Raw genomic sequence first — 25,833 nt, 5'->3', positions numbered from 1 at the left:
ATATATATATATATACATATATGTATATATATATATATATATATATATATATATATATATATCAATGACGTGCGGTGAGGTTGATGGCTGGTGAGAAACTGACTTCATCACAGTCAGATTTACAAACATATGAACCCTAAAGAGTATCTTATTCACCATTTGATTGGCAGCAGTTAACGGGTTATGTTTAAAAGCTCATACCAGCTTTCTTCCCTGCTTGGCACTCAGCATCAAGGGTTGGAATTGGGGGTTAAATCACCAAAAATGATTCCCGGGCGCGGCGCCGCTGCTGCCCACTGCTCCCTCACCTCCCAGGGGGTGAACAAGGGGATGGGTCAAATGCAGAGGACAAATTTCACCACACCTAGTGTGTGTGTGACAATCATTGGTACTTTAACTTAACTTTAACTTTACACATACAAACTGTAGCACACAAAAAAGCACATTTAATAAAAAAACGTTATTATGGTCTTACCTTTACTTATAAATGAAGTCCATGCACCGCTGTTGTGCTGGATTAATGAACCCCCTGACGGGAGTGTTATATCAACTAAAGCCCTCACTTCAACTTTCCACGTGCAAGATTGAATCTATTGAAAAAAGTGTAACCGAGGGTTTATAAATGTCGCCTATACTGTATGAAACTACAAAATAACAAACACGGAGGCTCCAGTTCACACGAGCACCACTTTATTTACCTTCTTTCAAAAACCTCCGCTCCTCCAACGTGTCATCACTTCCGCTCTTAGCGCCTTCAAAATAAGAGCTCAAGGCATATACTGTATAACAGCGCATAACAGGAACTTAACATCACAAAGAGGAAAGCCCATAAAAATAGGTTACAAAAGTTATTTAATAAGAAGCCAAAAAGTGCAAAAACAATAATGTTCGTGTTGGAGGAGTTGTGAATTAGGTACACCTGCAGTCTGCAGGTGTCCCTAATGTTGTGGCTCTGCAGTCATTCACAACTCCTCCAACACGAACATTATTGTTTTTGCACTTTTTGGCTTCTTATGAAATAACTTTTTTAAATAGATTCAATCTTGCACGTGGAAAGTTTAAGTGTGGGCTTTAGTTGATATAACACTCCCATCAGGGGGTGCAAATTCTACGGCGGGGGTGCAGGAGGCGGATTACTGCGAGCCTCAACCAGTGCGTCTTTTGCAGCCGTTTTATGATCGCTCAGCACAAGAAATACGTTACACACATACAGTTGTTGACAAAATACACTGTACATTATATACCTCAGCTAACTAAACTATGGAAATGTAAAATATAGTTCATATAGCAATACGGTCTCACTGCACAGCAGCAGGCCAGCAGTTAACCGAGTCCGCAATCCATGGTGAGGCACGAATGAGTGACGTGCCTCAACTGGCTGCTGTTCACCGCACCGTCTCTTCTCAGTATTTGAACGGCAAATGTGAAAATTCAGTGATTTTGAATACAAATAATCTAAAACTGGTGAAGTTAAATGGAAAATAACTTTATAGTATAATCACTGGATACATTTAACAATTTAATAATTTTGTTTTTCTTTTTACATTTTTTTTCTTTCCATGATGGCAGGTGAGGCCCCGCCTCATATATATATATATATATATATATATATATATATATATATATATATATATATATATATATATATATATATATATATATATATATATATACACAGGTAAAAGCCAGTAAATTAGAATATTTTGAAAAACTTGATTTATTTCAGTAATTGCATTCAAAAGGTGTAACTTGTACATTATATTTATTCATTGCACACAGACTGATGCATTCAAATGTTTATTTCATTTAATTTTGATGATTTGAAGTGGCAACAAATGAAAATCCAAAATTCCGTGTGTCACAAAATTAGAATATTACTTAAGGCTAATACAAAAAAGGGATTTTTAGAAATGTTGGCCAACTGAAAAGTATGAAAATGAAAAATATGAGCATGTACAATACTCAATACTTGGTTGGAGCTCCTTTTGCCTCAATTACTGCGTTAATGCGGCGTGGCATGGAGTCGATGAGTTTCTGGCACTGCTCAGGTGTTATGAGAGCCCAGGTTGCTCTGATAGTGGCCTTCAACTCTTCTGCGTTTTTGGGACTGGCATTCTGCATCTTCCTTTTCACAATACCCCACAGATTTTCTATGGGGCTAAGGTCAGGGGAGTTGGCGGGCCAATTTAGAACAGAAATACCATGGTCCGTAAACCAGGCACGGGTAGATTTTGCGCTGTGTGCAGGCGCCAAGTCCTGTTGGAACTTGAAATCTCCATCTCCAGAGAGCAGGTCAGCAGCAGGAAGCATGAAGTGCTCTAAAACTTGCTGGTAGACGGCTGCGTTGACCCTGGATCTCAGGAAAAAGAGTGGACCGACACCAGCAGATGACATGGCACCCCAAACCATCACTGATGGTGGAAACTTTACACTAGACTTCAGGCAACGTGGATCCTGTGCCTCTCCTGTCTTCCTCCAGACTTTGGGACCTCGATTTCCAAAGGAAATGCAAAATTTGCATGGTTGGGTGATGGTTTGGGGTGCCATGTCATCTGCTGGTGTCGGTCCACTCTGTTTCCTGAGATCCAGGGTCAACGCAGCCGTCTACCAGCAAGTTTTAGAGCACTTCATGCTTCCTGCTGCTGACCTGCTCTATGGAGATGGAGATTTCAAGTTCCAACAGGACGTGGCGCCTGCACACAGCGCAAAATCTACCCGTGCCTGGTTTACGGACCATGGTATTTCTGTTCTAAATTGGCTCGCCAACTCCCCTGACCTTAGCCCCATAGAAAATCTGTGGGGTATTGTGAAAAGGAAGATGCAGAATGCCAGACCCAAAAACGCAGAAGAGTTGAAGGCCACTATCAGAGCAACCTGGGCTCTCATAACACCTGAGCAGTGCCAGAAACTCATCGACTCCATGCCACGCCGCATTAACGCAGTAATTGAGGCAAAAGGAGCTCCAACCAAGTATTGAGTATTGTACATGCTCATATTTTTCATTTTCATAATTTTCAGTTGGCCAACATTTCTAAAAATCCCTTTTTTGTATTAGCCTTAAGTAATATTCTAATTTTGTGACACACGGAATTTTGGATTTTCATTTGTTGCCACTTCAAATCATCAAAATTAAATGAAATAAACATTTGAATGCATCAGTCTGTGTGCAATGAATAAATATAATGTACAAGTTACACCTTTTGAATGCAATTACTGAAATAAATCAAGTTTTTCAAAATATTCTAATTTACTGGCTTTTACCTGTATATATATATATATACATACACACACACATACATATACAGCCCGTCACCCGGGCCTACTTTTTTAACCCAATGCGGCTCCCAAGTCAAAAAGTTTGGGGACCCCTGACTTATAGTACTACTTATTACTTATTCAGAGCTGTACTTAGCAACTGTATTTTTACTTCAGTACAGCAAAACCCTCATTGCTGTAAATTGGTTCTGGGCCTGACCGTAGTAAATGAATTAAAATAAGATATTTTCATTGCTCGAGCATAAACAAAGCTATTTTTTTTTAACAGTACAAGAGGCCTCTCGACATGAAATAACACGCATTTGTCAATTTTACACTCGTAAAGGTGGAACTGGATGCTGTGAGGCTGAGCCAATCAGTGGTCATGATACTGAACAGCGACCTCTGATTGGTTGGTTATCATCTCGCGTTCAATACTACTATAGTACAGTATTGATATTTGTTTATTTTGCCATTTATATGATTGAAAATGCCAATTTAGCTATGTGAAATATGGTACAAAATCTGCAAAAGAGTAAAACCACACATTTTAAAGCGCAATATTTTAGTATTTTTGTGGCATGGTAATCCAAAAAAAAGTAGTTTTAGGGTGTTCAGCACCCATCAAACCTCTTTTTTTTCAAAACCCTGAAGTACTTTATTGAAAATATGCATACATGACACTTTTTCCTACACAATACAAAACAGTACAATCACATCTGTAAATATCACATGAACGCAAACCCCCCCTCCCACAATCCCGCTCAAGGAACTTATAGTAGAGATGCTACAGTCAGTGAGCCCTTAGTACTCCCCGCCTAAGAGAAATGAAGACATGAATTATTTCGGTAAACTTCATACATTTGCATACAGACATAGCGTTTTTGATGAAAAACACGTTTGGGGCGCCAACTATGAAATCCATTCTGCTGTCCAGGAGTTGAGATGGAAGTTCCCAAGTTGCCGTGTCGGAAAACACATCCCCCTTTTTCAAGTGATTTGGCTTTGAGAAACATGGAGAAGCCTCAAGAGCCCCGTCAACAATGGCACACCAAGAGAAAGATGTCAAGTAAATTACACAGACATGCAGATATTAATATTTGTCTCATCTTTAAAGGCGAGGGGTGGATAGTTCAACCTGATAAGATTTTTTTTAGGTAACACACTTCCTAAAGATGTTACTGTGCATATGTATTATTAGTCATAGTAGATAAAATGCAACACAATACAAACAAAAATAAAAATTTTGAAAAAAAAAAAAAAAAAAAAAAAAGAAGACGCGAAATGTCTGGTTATACTTTAATATAATCATACAGGGATAGAAGTCAACCAAAAAAGAAAAAGATATAATGTGAACAAAAAAATAATAAAGTAACAAATTTTCAATAAAAAAAAAACAGAAAAGCACTGTTTTTTTTTTAAAACATGTTTTACTGTATCTCAGTCTGTGGCAAATAGTCATTACATACCCTGAAAAAAGCTTTTGAATGGACACTGCGCAAAAAAGGGGGTGAATTCTCTAAAAGCTCACCAATGACAGAATCAGTCATTGCTGTTTTGGTTGCATAGGGCAGTCTAATTAAATGAATAAAGGAAGATAACGATAAATGGGGAGACGCTTGTTGTCGTGTTTGTGCGACTATACCAACAGGAACCCAGTTCATGTGTTTGTGCGTTTTAGATATCGTATGTACTGAAATAACACTCCCTTAACAAAGAAGAGTCATTGGTGTCTTCCATCTTGCAATTAGTCAAATTATTTACTTCTCTTTAGAAAGAAACCTATCTTTAAACTGTTTTGAACACAGTGCAGTTGAAAAATGCCACATGAGGTGTAAAAATTAAAGCCCCAGATTTAAAATAAATTTAAATTAAAATAAAACAAAAAACAATTTTTTTACAAAATGGCTCTCAAGTATTCTTTATTCCACAGATCGAGGTCCTAAGGGCTTTGGATAACTTAGAATTGGGTTTTTAAAAACTCGGATTTACAATTTACTATGTGATAAGAATAGGGAAATGGAATCTTTTGCTGGTGCGAATTTAACACTCGAACCCACACATACACACACGTGCATGCACACTCGCACACAAGAGTGCAATGGGAAGCGTTTTTTTTGTTATTGGCGGGAGATCACAGTATTATGCCCCTAAAGCAAAGCCACCACCAGCTTTCCTCAATGCACGCGCGCACACACACACGTCGATATGCAACCTGTGATGCCCCTCCTCATTTTATGCTATAGTGGGGTCGTGTACAAGTAGCAGTCGTTGCGAGGATACATTTTAGTGTAATCTAAGGGGTGGCGGGAGGGGGGCAGATGTTTAATTTCCTAATTTTGTGAAACAAAGAGGAATCTGCACATGAGATTTATCTAATGAATTAATGAGAATAATATTTAAGACTATCAGTAAATAAATAACATTTACCATAGCCTTTTATTGTGCGTGGTGTCAGTTAGAAAAGTTGCTATACCCCAAAAAGCCCACATCCTTTTCTAATGTTACACAGGTACAGACAGGTGTAGTTCAATGACAACGGACGTTCTGCGGTAGAAGGGGTTCTGTGGGAGGGGGCTGACTGCTGCTCACCCATGGTAGGGGGTGGTGGTGGGGGCATCCTTGCTGGACTGCTTCTCCGGGCCAGTGGGTCGATGGGTGGGATGGGATGGACCTCAAATGGTCCATCATCGCCGTCACCATCAGTCGGCGAGACACTTGGTGTCATTGTTGTCTTCTTGTTGTGGTGGCTTGTTTGTATGTCGGTGTTAAAATTTGCCCCGTTTGGATTTTTTATTTTTCGAAGTACTGATGAAGATTCTCGGATTGTCGTTCCCAGAGAATTGTCCATCAACTGTCCATCTTACTGCAGTTCTCTGAGGACACAACAGGGGCACAATGCTTGTGTTTAGACTCTTGAAACCTTGAATTACAAAATCGTATGTTTTTATTTTATTTTTATTTCCATTGACAGTTGGCAATACCGTTGAGACCGTCTGCCTCCTGCGAGTCGAGAAAGGGCGCTGGACCCCAGACGCGCACTGTGCCATCGTCTGAGGCAGACGCCATGAGTCCCGGGATGGTTGGGTTCCAGGTCACGCAGTTGACGGTGCGCGTGTGGCCTGTCAGCTCTGCGATGGGAAGTTCCCCTCGTCGGTGCCAAATGTACACTTTGTGGTCTTAGGAGGGAGGTACGGAAGAGGAGCCAGAAGAGAAAAGGAAGGAAAACATGAGTGCACAGATCAAATTTGCAAAATATTTTTTTTTTATCTAAACGGTACCATATGATCTAGTACAGTGGTTCTCAAATGGGGGTACGCGTACCCCTGGGGGTACTTGAAGGTATGCCAAGGGGTATGTGAGATTTTTTTTTTTAAATATTCTAAAAATGGCAACAATTCAAAAATCCTTTATAAATATATTTATTGAATAATACTTCAACAAAATATGAATGTAAGTTCATAAACTCAGTGAGGAACAAGCTCAGGTTTCTCAGTAAAATGTCTGTCAAAAAGAACTGTGAAAAGAAATGCAACAATGCAATATTCAGTGTTGACAGCTAGATTTTTTTGGACATGTTCCATAAATATTGATGTTAAAGATTTCTTTTTTTGTGAAGAAATGTTTAGAATTAAGTTCATGAATCCAGATGGATCTCTATTACAATCCCCAAAGAGGGCACTTTAAGTTGATGATTACTTCTATGCGTAGAAATCTTTATTTATAATTGAATCACTTGTTTATTTTTCAACAAGTTTTTAGTTATTTTTATATCTTTTTTTCCAAATAGTTCAAGAAAGACCACTACAAATGAGCAATATTTTGCACTGTTATACAATTTAATAAATCAGAAACTGATGACATAGTGCTGTATTTTACTTCTTTATCTCTTTTGTTCAACCAAAAATGCTTTGCTCTGATTATGGGGTACTTGAATTTAAAAAATGACAACCTTTTTTCACTGAAAAAAGGTTGAGAACCACTGATCTAATACAATGAAAAAGAGCACCACCTGAGTAGGGAGAAGGTACGGCGTGGCGAAGTTGGTAGAGTGGCCGTGCCAGCAATCGGAGGGTTGCTGATTACTGGGGTTCAATCCCCACCTTCTACCATCCAAGTCACGTCCGTTGTGTCCTTGGGCAAGACACTTCCCCCCTTGCTCCTGATGGCTGCTGGTTAGCGCCTTGCATGGCAGCTCCCGCCATCAGTGTGTGAATGTGTGTGTGAATGGGTGAATGTGGAAATACTGTCAAAGCGCTTTGAGTACCTTGAAGGTAGAAAAGCGCTATACAAGTATAACCCATTTATCATTTACAGCGTGCCCACTGCTCCAATGTCAAATATATGCAATTTCACACACTTTCATTGTCAATCTGAACCCTTTCTGCTTTTCACTTATGACATTAAGAAAGACAATCATACCAACATTATTTTGTAATAACAGAGGAATTAAAATACAAATCTACATTTCAGTATTATGTTGCGGTCTACGTAGCCAATGTATGTTTTGTTTTATTAGTGCATCTGTCTTGGGACCTATTAGGAAAAAACAACTTTTCTTACTTATTGGTACCTGTGTTTGTGTATGCGGGACCTGCATAAGTCCGGAAAATTTAAAATCAAACCATGAGAGGCAATGCAGATATTTATAAAACAATATTGCCTTCCTTCATACTTCCTCCAAACAAGTTGTCCATCTCTATATATGGTAAAGTTTTAGCCCAACAACTTTGCGTGATGTTGCAATAGCAATTATTTGTATCTTTGTAGATGATGTACATATTTAAAAAAAACAAAAAACACACACGTTAGTGCACCAGTCGAGGAAAATGAGCAAACTACATAAATAACATCCTGTAATTTGATTTTGATATTATTTTTTTATCTTGATAGATTGAAAATTAACACCAATGAGTTGACTGATAAACATTATCACATAATTTATTCAGAAAGTATAAAAAACGACAAATAAAGACAGAATACTATTAACCGCTACATGTAAGTGTAAAAAAAAACCCAACATCATGATTTGTACATTTTCAGAATGTGCTTGTTCTATTTTTAAACAAAGAAAACAATCTGAAGTTGTCTTTACTTTTAAGTTATCATGCCATGATTTTACCCACTTGGGAGTAGATTTTTCTCCATGTGGCCCCCGATCTTTAATGAGTTTGATACCCCTGTTCTAGCCTCTTGTTGTGGGGCAGACTGGCTCAGACATTGACATGCATCTTCCGCTGTTGCCATTTTTAATAAAAAGTAGAATATAGTTTTAACTTATATTGGTCAGTAGACCTAATATGGAAGTGCGAAAACTACAACATGGCTGACAGGGAGAAGCCATAGTCGAAGTGGAGCCACGTAAATAAGACCACCCACCAAACGGCGCATCCAGAAGAGACGGTTAGAAAGCGGCTTAAAGATGTTTTGTGAAACAACCTATGCAACATTTTGACCAAACAACCACCATACTAAATATTATGTAGACCACAAGGAAGTGTTTTAAATGTAGAAAAAATCATAATGACCCTTTTTAAAAGCACTCTTTGCAAAACCAACATAAAATGCAACATTCAAAAGTGTTTTCATGGATTTTAAGCACCTTTGGGAATACTGCTCAGACATCCAGAGACCCAAAAGGCCAATACAGTATCTGCTTGTGTGCATTGTACCTTCGCTGCCGCTGGCAATAAAGTCTTCATTGTGTCCTCCAAAGCAGGAGTGGATTGTGTAGAAGCCCTGGGTCACACCTTGGTACTTCCTGACCAGCACTCGGTCCTGCAGGTCCCACAAGTGCACTCCCTAGCGGAAAAATGTTGTAATTAAATTCATTACTAAGTGCTGATTAATTCATAAGAGAGCGGCGACCACTGACTGACCTGAGTTGCTACATTTAACACAGCTAATCTTCCATTCTTGGAAACAGTAAAAGACATGATAGGGTGGTCCTCCTGGACTCTGCGGGGGAAAGAAACCACAAATCAGTTCCTGTAACATAATATACTGTTTTCTAAAAACATTTACTAAGTCTAAAGGGACCTGTATTGGAACTTTGTTATTCAAAATCTAGCACTGATGCTGGAAGTTAAGAGTTGAAAAGTGGTTTTAGTACGCCCTACTGGGAACACGCCACTTTGTGTGTCTGTAACTTTAATGCTACTAAGCTATGAGCCAGACAGTATTTGTCTCTATCTTTGCAATTTAACCCATCCATCCATCCATCCATCCATCTTCTTCCGCTTATCCGAGGTCGGGTCGCGGGGGCAGCAGCCTAAGCAGGGAAGCCCAGACTTCCCTCTCCCCAGCCACTTCGTCCAGCTCCTCCCGGGGGATCCCGAGGCGTTCCCAGGCCAGCCGGGAGACATAGTCTTCCCAACGTGTCCTGGGTCTTCCCCGTGGCCTCCTACCGGTCGGACGTGCCCGAAACACCTCCCGGGGGAGGCGTTCGGGTGGCATCCTAACCAGATGCCCGAACCACCTCATCTGGCTCCTCTCGATGTGGAGGAGCAGCGGCTTTACTTTGAGCTCCCCCCGGATGACAGAGCTTCTCACCCTATCTCTAAGGGAGAGTCCCGCCACCCTGCGGAGGAAACTCATTTCGGCCGCTTGTACCCGTGATCTTGTCCTGTCGGTCATGACCCAAAGCTCATGACCATAGGTGAGGATGGGAACGTAGATCGACCGGTAAATCGAGAGCTTTGCCTTCTGGCTCAGCTCCTTCTTCACCACAACGGATCGATACAGCGTCCGCATTACTGAAGACGCCGCACCGATCCGCCTGTCGATCTCACGATCCACTTTTCCCTCACTCGTGAACAAGACTCCGAGGTACTTGAACTCCTCCACTTGGGGCAAGATCTCCTCCCCAACCCGGAGAAGGCACTCCACCCTTTTCCGGGCGAGAACCATGGACTCGGATTTGGAGGTGCTGATTCCCATCCCAGTCGCTTCACACTCGGTTGCGAACCGATCCAGTGAGAGCTGAAGATCTTGGCCAGATGAAGCTATCAGGACCACATCATCTGCAAAAAGCAGAGACCTAATCCTGCAGCCACCAAACCAGATACCCTCAACGCCCTGACTGCGCCTAGAAATTCTGTCCATAAAAGGTATATACAGAATCGGTGACAAAGGGCAGCCCTGGCGGAGTCCAACCCTCACTGGAAACGGGTCCGACTTACTGCCGGCAATGCGGACCAAGCTCTGACACTGACTATACAGGGAGCGAACCGCCACAATAAGACAGTCCGTTACCCCATTCTCTCTGAGCACTCCCCACAGGACTTCCCGGGGTACACGGTCGAATGCCTTCTCCAAGTCCACAAAGCACATGTAGACTGGTTGAGCAAACTCCCATGCACCCTCAAGGACCCTGCCGAGAGTATAGAGCTGGTCCACAGTTCCACGACCAGGACGAAAACCACACTGTTCCTCCTGAATCCGAGGATCGACTATCCGGCGTAGCCTCCTCTCCAGTACACCTGAATAGACCTTACCGGGAAGGCTGAGGAGTGTGATCCCACGATAGTTGGAACACACCCTCCGGTTCCCCTTCTTAAAGAGAGGAACCACCACCCCGGTCTGCCAATCCAGAGGTACCGCCCCCAATTTCCACGCGATGTTGCAGAGTCTTGTCAATCAAGACAGCCCCACAACATCCAGAGCCTTAAGGAACTCCGGGCGGGTCTCATCCACCCCCGGGGTCTTGCCACCACCGAGGAGCTTTTTAACTACCTCGGCAACCTCATCCCCAGAAATAGGAGAGCCCACCACAGATTCCCCAGGCCCTGCTTCCTCATAGGAAGACGTGCTGGTAGGATTGAGGAGGTCTTCGAAGTATTCCCTCCACCGATCCACAACATCTGCAGTCGAGGTCAGCAGAACACCATCCTCACCATACACGGTGTTGACATTGCACTGCTTCCCCTTCCTGAGGCGGCGGATGGTGGTCCAGAATCGCTTCGAAGCCGTCCGGAAGTCGTTTTCCATGGCTTCCCCGAACTCCTCCCATGTCCGAGTTTTTGCCTCCGCGACCGCTAAAGCCGCACATCGCTTGGCCTGTCGGTACCTGTCTGCTGCCTCCGGAGTCCTATGAGCCAAAAGAGCCCGATAGGACTCTTTCTTCAGCTTGACGGCATCCCTTACCGGACACCAGCGGGTTCTAGGATTACCGCCACGACAGGCACCAACCACCTTGCGCCCACAGCTCCAATGGGCCGCCTCAAAAATAGAGGCACGGAACATCGTCCACTCGGACTCAATGTCTAGTGCCTCCCTCGTGACATGTTCAAAGTTCTTCCAGAGGTGGGAATTGAAACTCTCTCTGACAGGAGACTCTGCCAGGCGTTTCTCACAATGCGTTTGGGCCTGCCAGGTCTGTCCGGCATCCTCCCCTACCATCGCAGCCAACTCACCACCAGGTGGTGATCGGTAGAAAGCTCCGCCCCTCTCTTCACCCGAGTGTCCAAAACATGAGACCGCAAATCCGATGACACAACTACAAAGTCGATCATGGAACTGCGGCCTAGGGTGTCCTGGTGCCAAGTACACATATGGACACCCTTATGTTTGAACATGGTGTTTGTTATTGACAATCTGTGACGAGCACAAAAGTCCAATAACAAAACACCACTCGGGTTCAGATCCGGGCGGCCATTCTTCCCAATCACGCCTCTTCAGGTTTCACTGTCGTTGCCAACATGAGCGTTGAAGTCCCCCAGTAGAACGAGAAAATCACCCGGGGGAGCACTCTCCAGTACAGCCTCGAGTGAATCCAAAAAGGGAGGGTAATCTGAGCTGCCGTTTGGCGCGTAAGCGCAAACAACAGTCAGGACCCGTCCCCCCCACCCGAAGGCGGAGGGAGGCTACCCTCTCGTCCACCGGGTTGAACTCCAACGTGCAGGCTTTGAGCCGGGGAGCAACAAGAATTGCCACCCCAGCCCGTCGCCTCTCACTGCCGGCAACGCCAGAGTGGAAGAGAGTCCAGCCCCTCTCAAGAGAACTGGTTCCAGAGCCCTTGCTGTGCGTCGAAGTGAGTCCGACTATATCTAGCCGGAACTTCTCCACCTCACGCACTAGCTCAGGCTCCTTCCCCCCCCGCGAGGTGACGTTCCACGTCCCAAGAGCTAGCTTATGTAGCCGAGGATCGGACCGCCAAGTGCCCTGCCTTCGGCTTCCGCCAAGCTCACACTGCACCCGACCTCTATGGCCCCTGCTATGGGTGGTGAGCCCATTGGAGGGGCTCCTTGTTCGTGTTCTTCATAGAGGTCTTCGAGCTGCTCTGTCTGATCCCTCACCTAGGACCAGTTTGCCTTGGGAGACCCTACCAGGGGGCATAGAAGCCCCTGGACAACATAGCTCCTAGGATCATTGGGACACGCAAACTCCTCTACCACGTTAAGGTGGCAGCTCAGAGAGGAGTGCAATTTAACCATTTACTAAATATATGTTGTAACTTTGCACAATGTAATAGCCTTACATCACATACAACATTAAAGAATGGGACAGTAGGGCCCAAACTTTTGTAACACTAGCAAAGCTATGTGAGCTACAGAGGTAACATTACATACATTTTACCAGCAACATCCTATTAAGGTAAGCCTATTTGAAATGATGATCAAACAATACGGCCCCAATACCTGACTGATGGATAGTTGAGAGGCTTTATTTCAAAATGTGTATAGCAAAGCCTACTTTTCATTTCTTTTTTTTATGCAAAGTGCTTTATGTAAACAGGTTGTGAGCTCATTTATCTAGAGGCGGCATAATGTCCATGAAGAAGTAGATTTTTTTCTACCCGAAACCTCAACCTACATGTTTCTGTCTGTAAGGTCCTCGAAGTTGTATCCTCGAATACGTTGGTGGGTGTCTGAGGCCAGCACCGTCCTGCCGTCGCTAAGGCACCACAGGCACTGCACTCTCACACCCTCCCACGAATCCAACAGGTTACCGTCCAGATCCTGACAACAAACACACATAAGATGAGGCACGCTTATCAGTGGATGCCCGCCCCCCTCAATCCATCCTTTTGAAAGCAGCTTTCGGGCCTAATCGGGCCAAATTATCCCTTTACTAAGCCCTCAATTGCAAACACAGCAGTACCTGACATAACCTAATCAACAGTAGTTTGAAAGGGCGACACATACGCATTGATAGAATTGCCCCCTTTGACCTCCCGTGACAAAGCGTTTGCCGTCGGGGTTCCAGGCCACGCTGGTCAGACTGTCCTCATGGGACTGAGACATCTTGGTCCGCAGCTCCCCCGTCTGGCCAGAGAAAGAATTGTTGACACAGTGGAGAGGAAAGAAAGAAAGAATACAAGGTGGGGGGAGGGAGATAGCAAGAAAAACAATAAGTAAGAGTGGGGGAGGTGAATACAAGAAGAGAGGTCATTGAGTACACAGCCTATAGAACATCTATATAGCAAAGTTACTTTTGTCCTGTTTTGCCTGTAAGATGTCTGCTGTAATGGAGGCATTAAGATGGCAGGGTTTCCCCTTAATGTGTCCGATGCTCTTTTGAACCTGTATTGCCAATCTTATGCTAACGACCGGCCCAATTCCAACACGTATGTCCTCCTTGCATACACGCTCGTCTAGGCACACAACACTTCCTCATTGTCCGACAGCCATAATACACAAACACAAGGAGGTTGTTACAGTATGAATGTCTATAAAGCCTATTATTTACGCACTATTGATTAGTGATGCAGCAAAAATGTGGCCACTGAAAAAAGACTTTGAGCACCGAAACAGCACTACTGAAACTGGATGTTGTGATGATATAGGCAACATAATGTGCAAATATTAAGAGGACAGTGGCGGCTTTTAAGGAGAGAAACCGGAGAAGCAGCACGAAGCAAGTGTCAAGTAAGTCACTGAGTGTTTTGGGACCGTAGAGGCTTGCTGCAGCTCTCCCTGTTCGTCCTGTCCATGGAGTGACGGAAGAACCTCTAAACATGAGTGCAGTCTACAATAACACCAGAAAAAGATGCTAGATTTGTTGCTAGTCATTTTTATTAAAGAAAAAGTGACTAAGGATTGGAGAAAGAAGGAACTTGAAAAATTCTCAACAAACTACATTGTACAATAACTAGCAATAATTGAAAAATAGAGCAAAATGAAATTACAAAAAAAATGGTAATATTAATTAATAAAAAGATTTGTTTTCAATGTATGTATAAAATGATGGCGTCATTTTGACCACGCCCCCACCACGCCCATAGCTATGCTCCCCACCGCCACAGGTATGTTGACAACCACGGAGAAACCCTGGATTCTGTTAAGTTGTAAGAACTCATTTACAAACACACAGTTGCTTACCTGAATGTTCCAGAGCCACAACTCAGAGCAGTCGTCGGGTCCGCAGGCGATCAGGTAGGTGTCGTCAGGACTCCAGGCGAGGTAAGAGACCCCATAAGCATGGCCCTCCAGAGTGCGCAGCAGCTTAAGCTGGTGGCTCTCCTGCAGAAACATCACAAGCTTTTCAAAAAAACAAAAATAAAAAAAACCCACTAATTTCTTTTACAGAAGTGTTTAATAAAAATCATACAAAATGTGTAGCCTGCGTTGTATGTGCACTTACGGGGTCCACCTGCCAAACAATGACAGTGGTGTCTTTGGAGCCGGTGGCTAGCTTGGTGCCGTCGTTGGAGAACTTACAGAACCAAACCTCGTTGCAGTGCTCGGTCAGGATCTGCTGGGTATAACAGGGGAACTGCTTCCTGTCAGCCCATGGAGAGAACAAAGCGTTGAAAAAAATTCTGCCTATGAATATTGTCATTAAGTCAAGTTATTGAATAAATCGCAAAAGGGACGAAACATTAGACCATTGAAAAAAAAATAAGATCACAATTAATTTTTTAATATCATCCAATCTCGATTAATATCACCATTTTTTTTAATTTTATATCCCTACCGTTTACTACTGCAGTATCTTGTAACAGACATTTCAAACATGTTTGGTTGGGATAATATATGCTAACAGCTGACAACTGTTATTACTATAAGACTTTTATTTCAAGTTACCATTTACTAAACAACACTTTCAAACGGAAAATTAATATTTGTATTCTTTAATTACTTGTATACATCAGTGCTTCTCGCCAGTGCTTTGGCAAACAAGAAGCGGTGACCCACATTGTGGTGTTTTTTTAAAACTCAAATTCCGTATCTTATTTTGAATGGAAATACATTAAAGTGTAGTTTGAATTTGAGGTACTGTAAAATAATGTATACCAACGCATTAAGCAAGTTTAATGATTTTTTCAGGAACAAAATGTTAAGTTTTTTTATCCACAAACAAAAAGAACACAAAGTTTCTGCAGAGGTTTTTTTTAGTACATGTTGTATCAGAGGAGTGGAATGTTTGAAGACACAAACAAAAAGTGTAATTTAAAATATTTAGATGTAAAAATGCCTTTTCTGATTAAATTAGTGTGTGTGTAGATTCTCCCAGTCGGAAGCAATACAGTTACATAGACGTTTTGAGTGCCCGCAAGTCCACATTACTGGTGAGCTGCAACAGATAACTAAAGCCGCTGCTCCTTTTAAATGTTGTGTTTCAACTTCAATAGGATAGGACTTTATTGTCATTGCACAAGTACAACGAAACTATGTTTTCAGCACAAACCCGTTCAAGATTAGACAAATAAACAGTGTACAGGGTTACAGAACAGGAACGCTGAAGGGTCGCCAAAGGCGCCCCTATGCTAGTGTTATAGTCATATTTCTTTATTTTGTTCTTCTGGGCTGCACTTCCAGCTGTGTAAGGGGGAAGAGGCACAACACTGATTGAACATTAATTACGTCGTGACGAGCCTCATTTTCGCGACCATGGAATGGGAGGTCACACACATGGACACACTTTCACACAAACACACACAAACATACACAAACACACGCAAACATACACAAACACACGCAAACGTACACAAACACACGCAAACGTACACAAACACACGCAAACGTACGCAAACACACACAGGATCACGGTCAATAATGGTGGATTGTTCCTTGCAGGATAATACCAAGCATCGTTGCTTCCCTACTGTTTACTACTGCGGTAACTTCTAACCGACTTTTCTGCCATGTTAGATCGAGGAAATAGGTTGACAGCTGATCACCGTCATCCAACTCTAATTAATTGCAATCAACGATCACGATCATATAATTGCCCAGCCCTATCGTATAACTTTTTAAAATAAAATATATCTATATCAAGTCCAGAGTGTGTTTACATTAGTTGTTCACTTTTTACATGTGTCTGACAGTTAATGTACATTTTTTATCCAGTTTTATTGCACTGGCAATACTGTAGTTAACTTATTTTTTACACTTAGATGAATGGTTAAACACATGTTACATACAAACCTTGTACAGTTAAAGGGGAACTGCACATTATTTTTGGAATTGTGCTTATTGTTCACAATCATAATGAAACCCATGACGACGAATGTACTTAAAAAAAAAAAGAAGCATTCTAACTCTTAAATAAACGTAAATACAAATCTGCTAACAGCGGAGCCAATAGGAAGTTCTTCATTCTGCCCATAAAACCCAATAAAAACATCATCCAAAAGGCGCCAACCAAACTCTATTTACATTTCATGACTTGAATATTAACCAAGTAATAGTGATATTGGTATTATAAGCGCTAACGCCCACAAACTATTTATAGTGGCGACATGATCACTAGCATGCGTGCCAATGTTTACATCATCAATTGGTAAGGTGCTTCCTCGCTTCCTTTGCTTGTGAAAATTTATTGTAGATCATGAATAATGCCTTTCACCTGGATAGTAGAAGAATGAGGACGTATTGGTAGTTGATACACTTTGACAGCCAATTTAGAAAATGGCGAGAACACCCCCCTATTCTACGTGAGGATTATGAGTCATTCTTCATATAAAACAGGAATATAACAAGATTTCTATCAGTCGGCATTCTAGTGACAGCAGACATTTTATTGAGTTTGTTGGCTCTCATGAAGTCTGCAGTGAGTAAAAATCAGTGATGTAGTTGGAAAGAAAAGAAAACGTGATAAGTTTCTGAAATTAATACTCTGCGCGTGCTTAAAATGATTAAAAAACGTAAATATTAAATGTTTTTATTAATGTGCCCGTTATTACATTGTACATTTACTTACAGCATGTATATAAAACCTTAATGGAGGTTTTCGGATGTTTCTTTAAGGGCTTTTACAGGCAGAATAGAGCGACTCCCATAGGCTTCGTTGTAAGTGGACTTTTGATCGCATTTATTTGATATTTAGATTGCATTAAAAAAAACGTGTCGCCATTTCTTTCATAATGATTGTGAACAATAGGTAACATTTTTTAAAAAGTGCAGTTCTCATTTAATAAAAGTATCAGGATAATGACAATTTAACCCTGGAACTGATTAATTATATTTAGATTATTTGAGGGAGAAAATTGAACAATTAGGAGGCCAACTTTAGAGGTTTCGCTGTGCTATCCGTTCAAAAACAAAACAAAATGTTATCAGTCACACACAGCAAGAGGGTCAACTGACAGCTCCATGTCAGATGATGACTTTGCACAAAGGAGTCCAAATAGTCCTTTCCCCCCTTTACCCCGCCTATGCTGGATGTGAGACAGACCTGCTGCAGACGTGATCCATGAGCAGCGACACAGAATCCAGACTGCTGTCCAGCTTGGTGTTGTGATACAGACAGCGGTCCCTCTGCAGCTCCACCGCCTGTCGCAGCAGGTTCTGCAGCCGCCGAGGAGGCAGCATGACAGAGGGCGGCAGGTACGCTGTAGCAAGAGTCAAAATTGAACTAGTTAGCGTTGAGGTGGGTTAGAGTAGATTCCTACTAGCCTCACATAGAAATCTTGCTGCAAAACAAATGGCGTGCATCTCATTTTTGTGTCCTCACTTTGTAATTTGTCCAACAGTCGGCAGCGGGAGGCTGTGCCTTTGCCTTCCCACTCTGCCTTAGCCCTTAAATCCTCAGCATGGCTACACATTAAATACCTATTGGAATATAAAAGCAAGAAAAAAAGGTTCAGTAATTGAATTGACTGATAAGACAACATTATATGTATCGCTGGGAGGTACCCGCTTAAGACGTGGATGCGGTCTGTGTTGTACTTGAGCGGCGTTAGCTCCCCCCGCAGCACCTGCAGGGCCTCAAGGACTTTACCGTCTTCCAGGTACTCTAAATACTTCTGCTGCAGCAACAGGAACTTCATACGCTACAAAGGATACATACACAGATGTTAAAACTGTTCACTTCATTAACAATTTTAGTAAAGCGGAAAGTCGTTTGCACAACTGGCATGGAAACTGGAGTTTAGAACAGAGGAGGCTGTTAATATATTATTGAAATGAATATACTGTATCTATGGGTGAAACATGTTTTCTGCCATCTAAAAATAATGTAAAAAATGTATTAATAATTTAAACTAACAGATTGTTTAGTTGTTTTGGTATCATGATTACCCGGTACTTTTTTCTTTCATTGGCATCAGTTTCGCCCTTTCATAGGCTATACATCTACCAAACGTGTACTTAAAAAACACTTTCCATGGCCAACTGTATGCAACATGCTAATACAGTGCTGTGTTTCCCTCAGGACTGAATTAAGGTCTCAAAATGTAGTAACTTGTTGAAAAAGCTACAAGTGTCTCTATATAAACTCTACTGTGCCACCACCTTTTTTTCCATAATTTCTATTTCCTCATGTGTGTTTTTCTTCTCTGGTAGAACAGGCGCATGTGTCGAAGCCAGGCAGAGTTACAACGTACACCGCCGCTTAGTGTACAGTGCTGTGAGTACAAGCTACATTCGCAGTCCATTAAAATTAACGAGTGAGGATGGCAAAATATACTTGTGGAGGCCGATCTCAAGTAAATTAATATATGGGAAACACCGCAGTGGTATCTCAACCTAAAAGTATTTTACTGTCTCTTGGTTTTTTGTTATGCTTTAAGTTGTGAGCACACATTTGAGTGCGAGTATCCCTGGCGCAGGTAGTAATTGTCAACAGCGCAGAGCTAGAATAGAGTACCCGAGTGCAAAGGACAACACCCACCGAATCAGAAAAACAAACTATTAAACATGTCCACACATTTCCATTCATTTTATAAATGTGGTTATTAATTTAACTGTTTCTTATTCCAAATTAATTTTTTTTTTTTTACAGTTTCAAGTAATAATAATTTATTTAGTGAAACGAAAATAAATGTAAAACTGCATCATTACACATAAACTAATTATCTATCAATATTCAATGTTTAATTGAATTGTAGCTCCTGAATTGTAATCGTAAGGTTCCCAAAGATCCCCACCTCTAGTTCTTATTGTTACGCGGAGAACCAGACAAAATGAGATCACGCTTTATTCTGCTTAATGTAAATGATGTACAGTATTATTACATCATTTAATAAAACTACTTAAGTTGTTTAAGGTAAATTATATTGTAATGTCTTACAAAAACAAGTGGTCCTTAAAAATGCTCCACCCAAACCTTTTAACCCGGGGCCCACATTGGGTTAAAAGAATGTACAGTGGGTACGGAAAGTATTCAGACCCCTTTACATGGTTCAGTCTTTGTTTAATTATAGCCATTTGCTAAAATCAAATAAGTTAATTTTATTTCTCAATAATGTACACTCAGCACTTCATCTTGACAGAAAACAAACCGAAACATATACTTTTGAGCAAATTAAGTAAAACAAAACTGAAATATCACATGGTCATAAGTATTTAGACTCTTTGCTTTGACTGTCATATTTGCTGTTAATTTCTTCTGAAACTTCTTGAGATGGTTCTGCTCCTTCATTGGAGTCCAGCTGTGTTTAAATAATCTGATTGGACTTGATTAGGAAAGACACCACACCTGTCTATATAAGACATTATAGCTCACAGGCCCTGTTTACACTGCACACCAAATCAGATTTTTGACCTGAATGTGATTTTTTCGGCAGCTTTGGGCGAGCTACGTCATTTGTGTGCGCCGGAAAGACGCAGTTGCCAGCGAAAGTAGATATTTCATAACATCCGGTTTTGTTTTTTATTTAAGCTGACCACATTTTTGGTGCATCACTTGTCAATGGTACGCAAATGATAGGATATATGTAAAAGATGAATATATATATTGATTTCAAAGTAATAGAGATTGTTGAAAGACCGGAATTGACGCTGTGGCGCATTTGCTTACATGTGAGTTGAAAAATAAAGCTCCCGTAGATTCACGCTGATGTCTGTGCCTCCTCTATTTAACAGACATAAAAAGATTAGAAACCTCCCAAATATATTACACCATATATACATCATTCATAATTTATATTACTTTAATTTACTTTCACGTAAAAAACACTTGTTTTATGGTGTTGCAACTTTTATTTTATTTTGTAGTAGTAGCGACTTCCTCCCGGTCAACTTCCTTTGTTTTCACTTTATCGAAGTGCGAATGCAAGTGACATCGAGGCCACATTGGGGCCTGTGTGCGTTTACACTGGAGTCTGATAAAAATCACATTTTACTTGCAGTGTAAACAGTCAGCTGGAAAAAATCTGGTCCCAAAAAAATCTGATTTGGGCCACTTTGCCTGCAGTCTAATAAACATAGTCACAGAGCATGTCAGAGCAAATGAGAATCATGAGGTGGAAGGAACTGTCCAAGGAGCTCAGAGACAGAATTGTGGCAAGGCACAGATCTGGCCAAGGTTACAAAATAATTTCTGCAGGACTAAAAGGTTCCTAAGAGGACAGTTGCCTCGATAATACTTAAATAAAAGAAGTTTGGGAAGACCACAACTTATCCTAGACCTGGCCGTCTAGCCAAACTGAGCAATCGTGGGAGAAGAACCTTGGTGAGCGAGGTAAAGATGAACCCAAAGATCACTGTGGCTGAGCCCAAGAGATGCAGTATGGAGATGGGTGAAAGTCCCACAAAATCAACTATTACTGCTGCCCTCCAGCAGTCGGGGTTTAATGGCAGAGTGGCCCGACGGAAGCCTCTCCTCAGTGCAAGACATATGAAAGCCCACATAGAGTTTGCCAAAAAACACACAAAGGACTCCGAGAATATGAGAAATAAGACTCTCTGGTCTGATGAGACCAAGATCAAACTTTTTGGGATTAATTCTAAACGGTATGTGTGGAGAAAACCAGGCACTGCTCATCACCTGCCCAATACAATACCAACAGTGAAACCGAGGGGTGGCAGCATCATGATATGGTGTTTTTCAGCTACAGGGACAGGATGACTGGTTGCAACTGAAGGAAAGATGTACATAGATATCCTGGATATCCAGGAAAAAAACCTCTTTCAGAGTGCTCGGGACCTCAGACTGGGCCGAAGGTTCACCTTCCAACAATACAATGACCCTAACAACAATAACAATAACAAAAGAACAACTCTGTGACAATTATTGACTGGCCAAGCCAGAGCCCTGACAATAACAATAACAGTAACAGTTGAGCATCTCTGAAGAAAATGGTTGTCCACCAACATTCAGCATCCAACCTGACAGAACTGGAGATAATCTGCAAGGAAGAATGGCAGAAGATCCCCAAAATCCAGGTGTGAAAAACTTGTCGCTGCATTCCAATGAACACTTATGGCTGTACTAGCTCAAAAGGATGCTTCTACTCAATACTGAGCAATGGGTCTGATTACTTATGACCATTTGATATTTTAGGTTTTCGTTTTCATACAATTGCAAACATTTCTACATTTCTGTTTTTTTCTGTCAAGATGGGCTTCTGAGTGATAAAATTAACTTCTTTGATTTTAGGAAATGACTGCAATGAAACAGAGTGAAAAATGTAAAGGGGTCTAAATAATTTACATTTACACACACACACACACCTTGTTATCAGTATAAAAAACACCTGTCCACAACCTCAAACAGTCACACTCCAAACTCCACTAAGGCCTAGACCAAAGAGCTGTCAAAGGACACCAGAAACAAAATTGTAGACCTGCACCAGGCTGGGAAGATTGAATCTGCAATACGTAAGCAGCTTGGTGGAAAGAAATCAACTGTGGGGGCAACTATTAGAGAATGGAAGACATGCAAGATCACAGATAATCTCCTTCGTTCCGGGGCTCCATGCAAGATCTCACCTGGTGGGGTCAAAATGACCACAAGATTGGTGGGCCAAAATCCCAGAATCACAACGGGGGGCGGGGGGGGGGGGGGGGGGGGGGTCCTAGTGAATGACCTGCAGAGAGCTGGGACCAATGTAACAAAGGGTACCATCAGTAACATACTACGCCGCCAGGGACTCAAAGCCTGCAGTGCCAGACATGTCCCCTTGCTTAAGCCAGTACATGCCCAGGCCCGTCTGAAATTTTCTAGAGAGCATTTGGATGATCCAGAAGAGTATTTGGAGAATGTCATATGGTCAGATGAAACCAAAATATAACTTTTTGGTAAAAACTCAACTTATCGTATTTGGATGACAAGGAATGCTGAGTTGGATCCAAAGAACACCATACCTACTGTGAAGCATGGGGTGGAAACATTATGTTTTAGGGCTGTTTTTCTGCAAAGGGACCAGGACGACTGATTTGTGTAAAGGAAAGAATGAATGGGGCCATCTATTGTGAGATTTTGAGTGAAAACCTCCTTCCATCAGCAAGGGCATTGAATATGAAACATGGCTGGGTCTTTCAGCATGACAATGATCCCAAACACACTGCCCGGGCAACGAAGGAGTGGCTTCGTAAGAAGTATTTCAAGGACCTAGAGGGGGCTAGCCAGTCTCCAGATCTCAATCCAATAGAAAATCTTTGGAGGGAGTTTAAAGTCTGTGTTGCCCAGCGACAGCCCCAAAACATCACTGCTCTAGAGGAGATCTGCATGGAGGAATGGGCCAAAATACCAGCAACAATGTGTGAAAACCTTGTGAAGACTTACAGAAAACATTTTATCTTTGTCATTGCCGACAAAGGGTATAAAACAAAGTATTGAGATTAACTTTTGTTATTGACCAAATACCGGTACTTATTTTCCACCATAATTTGCAAAAAAAGTATTTAAAAATCAGACAATGTGATTTTCTGGAGTTTTTTTTCTCATTTTGTCTCTCATAGTTGAGGTATACCAATGATGAAATTTACTTTTTAAGTGGGAGAACTTGCACAATTGGTGACTGCCCCATCCAAATAATGAGAATCAGGTGTCCTAATCACTTGGCCCGGTGTATAAAATCAAGCACTTAGGCATGGAGACTGTTTCTACAATCATTTGTGAAAGAATGGGCCGCTCTCAGTAATTTCCAGCGTGGAACAGTCATAGGATGCCACCCGTGCAACAAATCCAGTGGTGAAATTTCCTCGCTCCTAAATATTTCAAAGTCAACTTTATTATAAGAAAAGTGAAGAATTTGGAACAACAGCAAGTCAGCCACCAAGTGGTAGGCCACGTAAACTGACAGAGAGGTGTAAGCGGATGCTGAAGCGCAAAGTGCAAAGACTTTCTGCACAGTCAGTTGCTACAGAGCTCCAAACTTCATGTGACCTTCCAATTAGCCCACGTACAGTACGTAGAGAGCGTCATGTAATGGGTTTCCATGAGCAGCTGCATCTAAGCCATACACCACCAAACCCAATGCAAAGCGTCGGATGCAGTGGTGTAAAGCACGTTGCCACTGGACTCTAGAGCAGTGGAGATGCATTCTCTGGACTGATGAGTCACACTTTTCCATCTGGCAATCTGATGAACGATTCTGGGTTTGGAGGTTGCCAGGAGAACGCTACATTTTGGACTGCATTGTGCCAACTGTGAAATTTGGTGGAGGAGGAATTATGATGTGGGGTTGTTTTTCAGGAGTTTGGCTTGGCCCCTTAGTTCCAGTGAAAGGAACTTTGAATGCTCCAGGATACCAAAACATTTTGGACAATTCCATGGGATGGCACTTCAAGTTCATATGTGAGTGAAGGCAGGTGGCCAAATTTATTTTTGCAAAATATATATATATATATATATATATATATATACCGTATTTTCCGCACTATAAGGCGCACCTAAAAACCACAAATTTTCTCAAAAGCTGACAGTGCGCCTTATAACCCGGTGCGCTTTATATATGGATTAATATTACGATTCATTTTCATAAAGTTTCGATCTCGCAACTTCGGTAAACAGCCGCCATCTTTTTTCCCGGTAGAACAGGAAGCGCTTCTTCTTCTACGCAAGCAACCGCCAAGGTAAGCACCCGCCCCCATAGAACAGGAAGCGCTTCTTCTTCTACTGTAAGCTACCACCCGCCCCCGGAAGAAAAAGAAGCGCGCGGATATTTCGTTTCATTTCCTTTGTGTGTTTACATCTGTAAAGACCAGACTACAAAATGCACGTACGGTGAATATTCGCACCACAGGGAATGAGAAGTCGTCCTTCACTGTGGTTCTAGCTTGCCATGCTAATGGCCAGAAACTTCCTCCCATGGTGATATTCAAAAGGAAGACCTTGCCAAAAGAGACCTTTCCAGCCGGCGTCATCATAAAAGCTAACTCGAAGGGATGGATGGATGAAGAAAAGATGAGCGAGTGGTTAAGGGAAGTTTACGCGAAGAGGCCGGGTGGCTTTTTTCACACAGCTCCGTCCATGTTGATATACGACTCTATGCGCGTCCACATCACAGATGGTGTCAAAAAACAAGTGAAGCACACAAATACAACACTCGCCGTCATTCCGGGTGGATTAACCAAAGAACTCCAACCGCTGGATATTGGTGTCAACAGGGCATTCAAATCACGACTGCGAACGGCGTGGGAACAATGGATGACCGAAGGCGAACACACCTTCACTAAAACAGGCAGACAGCGCCGGACGACATACGCCAACATTTGCCAGTGGATCGTAAATGCCTGGGCAGATATTTCGGTCACAACTGTGGTCCGAGCTTTCCGGAAGGCAGGATTCACAGAACTACTGGACAACAACAGCGACACTGACTCCGATGACTTCGACGAGACGGAACCGGCCATTTTGGATCCCACGCTTGCGCAACTTTTCAATTCGGACACCGAAGACGAAGAATTCGAAGGATTTACGAATGAAGAATAACTTCAGAAGGTGAGCGCTATGTTTATTTTGTGTGTTGTGACATTAACGTTCGAGCAACATTATGCTGCTATTGCTCTACACCATTTTGAATTTTACTATGTTTGTGATTGCACATTTGCGTACATTTTGGGACAGAGTTGTTAGAACGCTGGTTTTCAATATATTATTAAAGTTTGACTGAACTATCTGACTGTTTTTTTGACATTCCCTTTAGCGCAGCGTAGGCGCGGCTTATAATCCGGGGCGGCTTATTGGTGGACAAAGTTATGAAATATGCAATTCATTGAAGGTGCGGCTAATAATCCGGTGCGCCTTATAGTGCGGAAAATACGGTATATATATATATATATAATTTTTTTTTAAGGTCAAGGCTATAAACGTTATCCATATATCTAAAGATATATGGATATTATTCTTTAATATCAACTTGTCAGCTTTTTGCCATTATCTCTAATTTTACATTTTGATAGAGGGAGGTATTTTTTTATTTATTAAAAATATTTTTTTTTTAAGTGATGTACAGTACATTTATAT

At 41.9% G+C, this 25,833-nt stretch overlaps 1 protein-coding gene across 1 annotated transcript in view; it reads right to left on the bottom strand.

Moving 5' to 3' along the window:
• Nucleotides 1-4,540: 4,540 nt before the first annotated feature.
• wdr26b (WD repeat domain 26b) overlaps nucleotides 4,541-25,833 on the bottom strand; it is a 34,931-nt gene continuing 13,638 nt past the window's right edge. The window contains exons 4-14 of the mRNA XM_061929840.2: nucleotides 18,336-18,472; nucleotides 18,154-18,251; nucleotides 17,875-18,031; nucleotides 14,839-14,977; nucleotides 14,577-14,717; nucleotides 13,401-13,520; nucleotides 13,069-13,214; nucleotides 9,135-9,213; nucleotides 8,928-9,057; nucleotides 6,240-6,434; nucleotides 4,541-6,131 (exon numbers count right to left, since the gene is read on the bottom strand). Of these exons, the coding sequence (XP_061785824.1) occupies nucleotides 6,106-6,131; nucleotides 6,240-6,434; nucleotides 8,928-9,057; nucleotides 9,135-9,213; nucleotides 13,069-13,214; nucleotides 13,401-13,520; nucleotides 14,577-14,717; nucleotides 14,839-14,977; nucleotides 17,875-18,031; nucleotides 18,154-18,251; nucleotides 18,336-18,472 (1,368 nt within the window). The 3' untranslated portion in view covers nucleotides 4,541-6,105. The remainder of the gene's footprint in view (nucleotides 6,132-6,239; nucleotides 6,435-8,927; nucleotides 9,058-9,134; nucleotides 9,214-13,068; nucleotides 13,215-13,400; nucleotides 13,521-14,576; nucleotides 14,718-14,838; nucleotides 14,978-17,874; nucleotides 18,032-18,153; nucleotides 18,252-18,335; nucleotides 18,473-25,833) is intronic.

The sequence above is a fragment of the Nerophis lumbriciformis genome, linkage group LG34 (genome assembly GCF_033978685.3).
Source record: "Nerophis lumbriciformis linkage group LG34, RoL_Nlum_v2.1, whole genome shotgun sequence".
Lineage (NCBI taxonomy): Eukaryota > Metazoa > Chordata > Actinopteri > Syngnathiformes > Syngnathidae > Nerophis > Nerophis lumbriciformis.
This window is presented reverse-complemented; position numbering and strand designations above follow the sequence as displayed.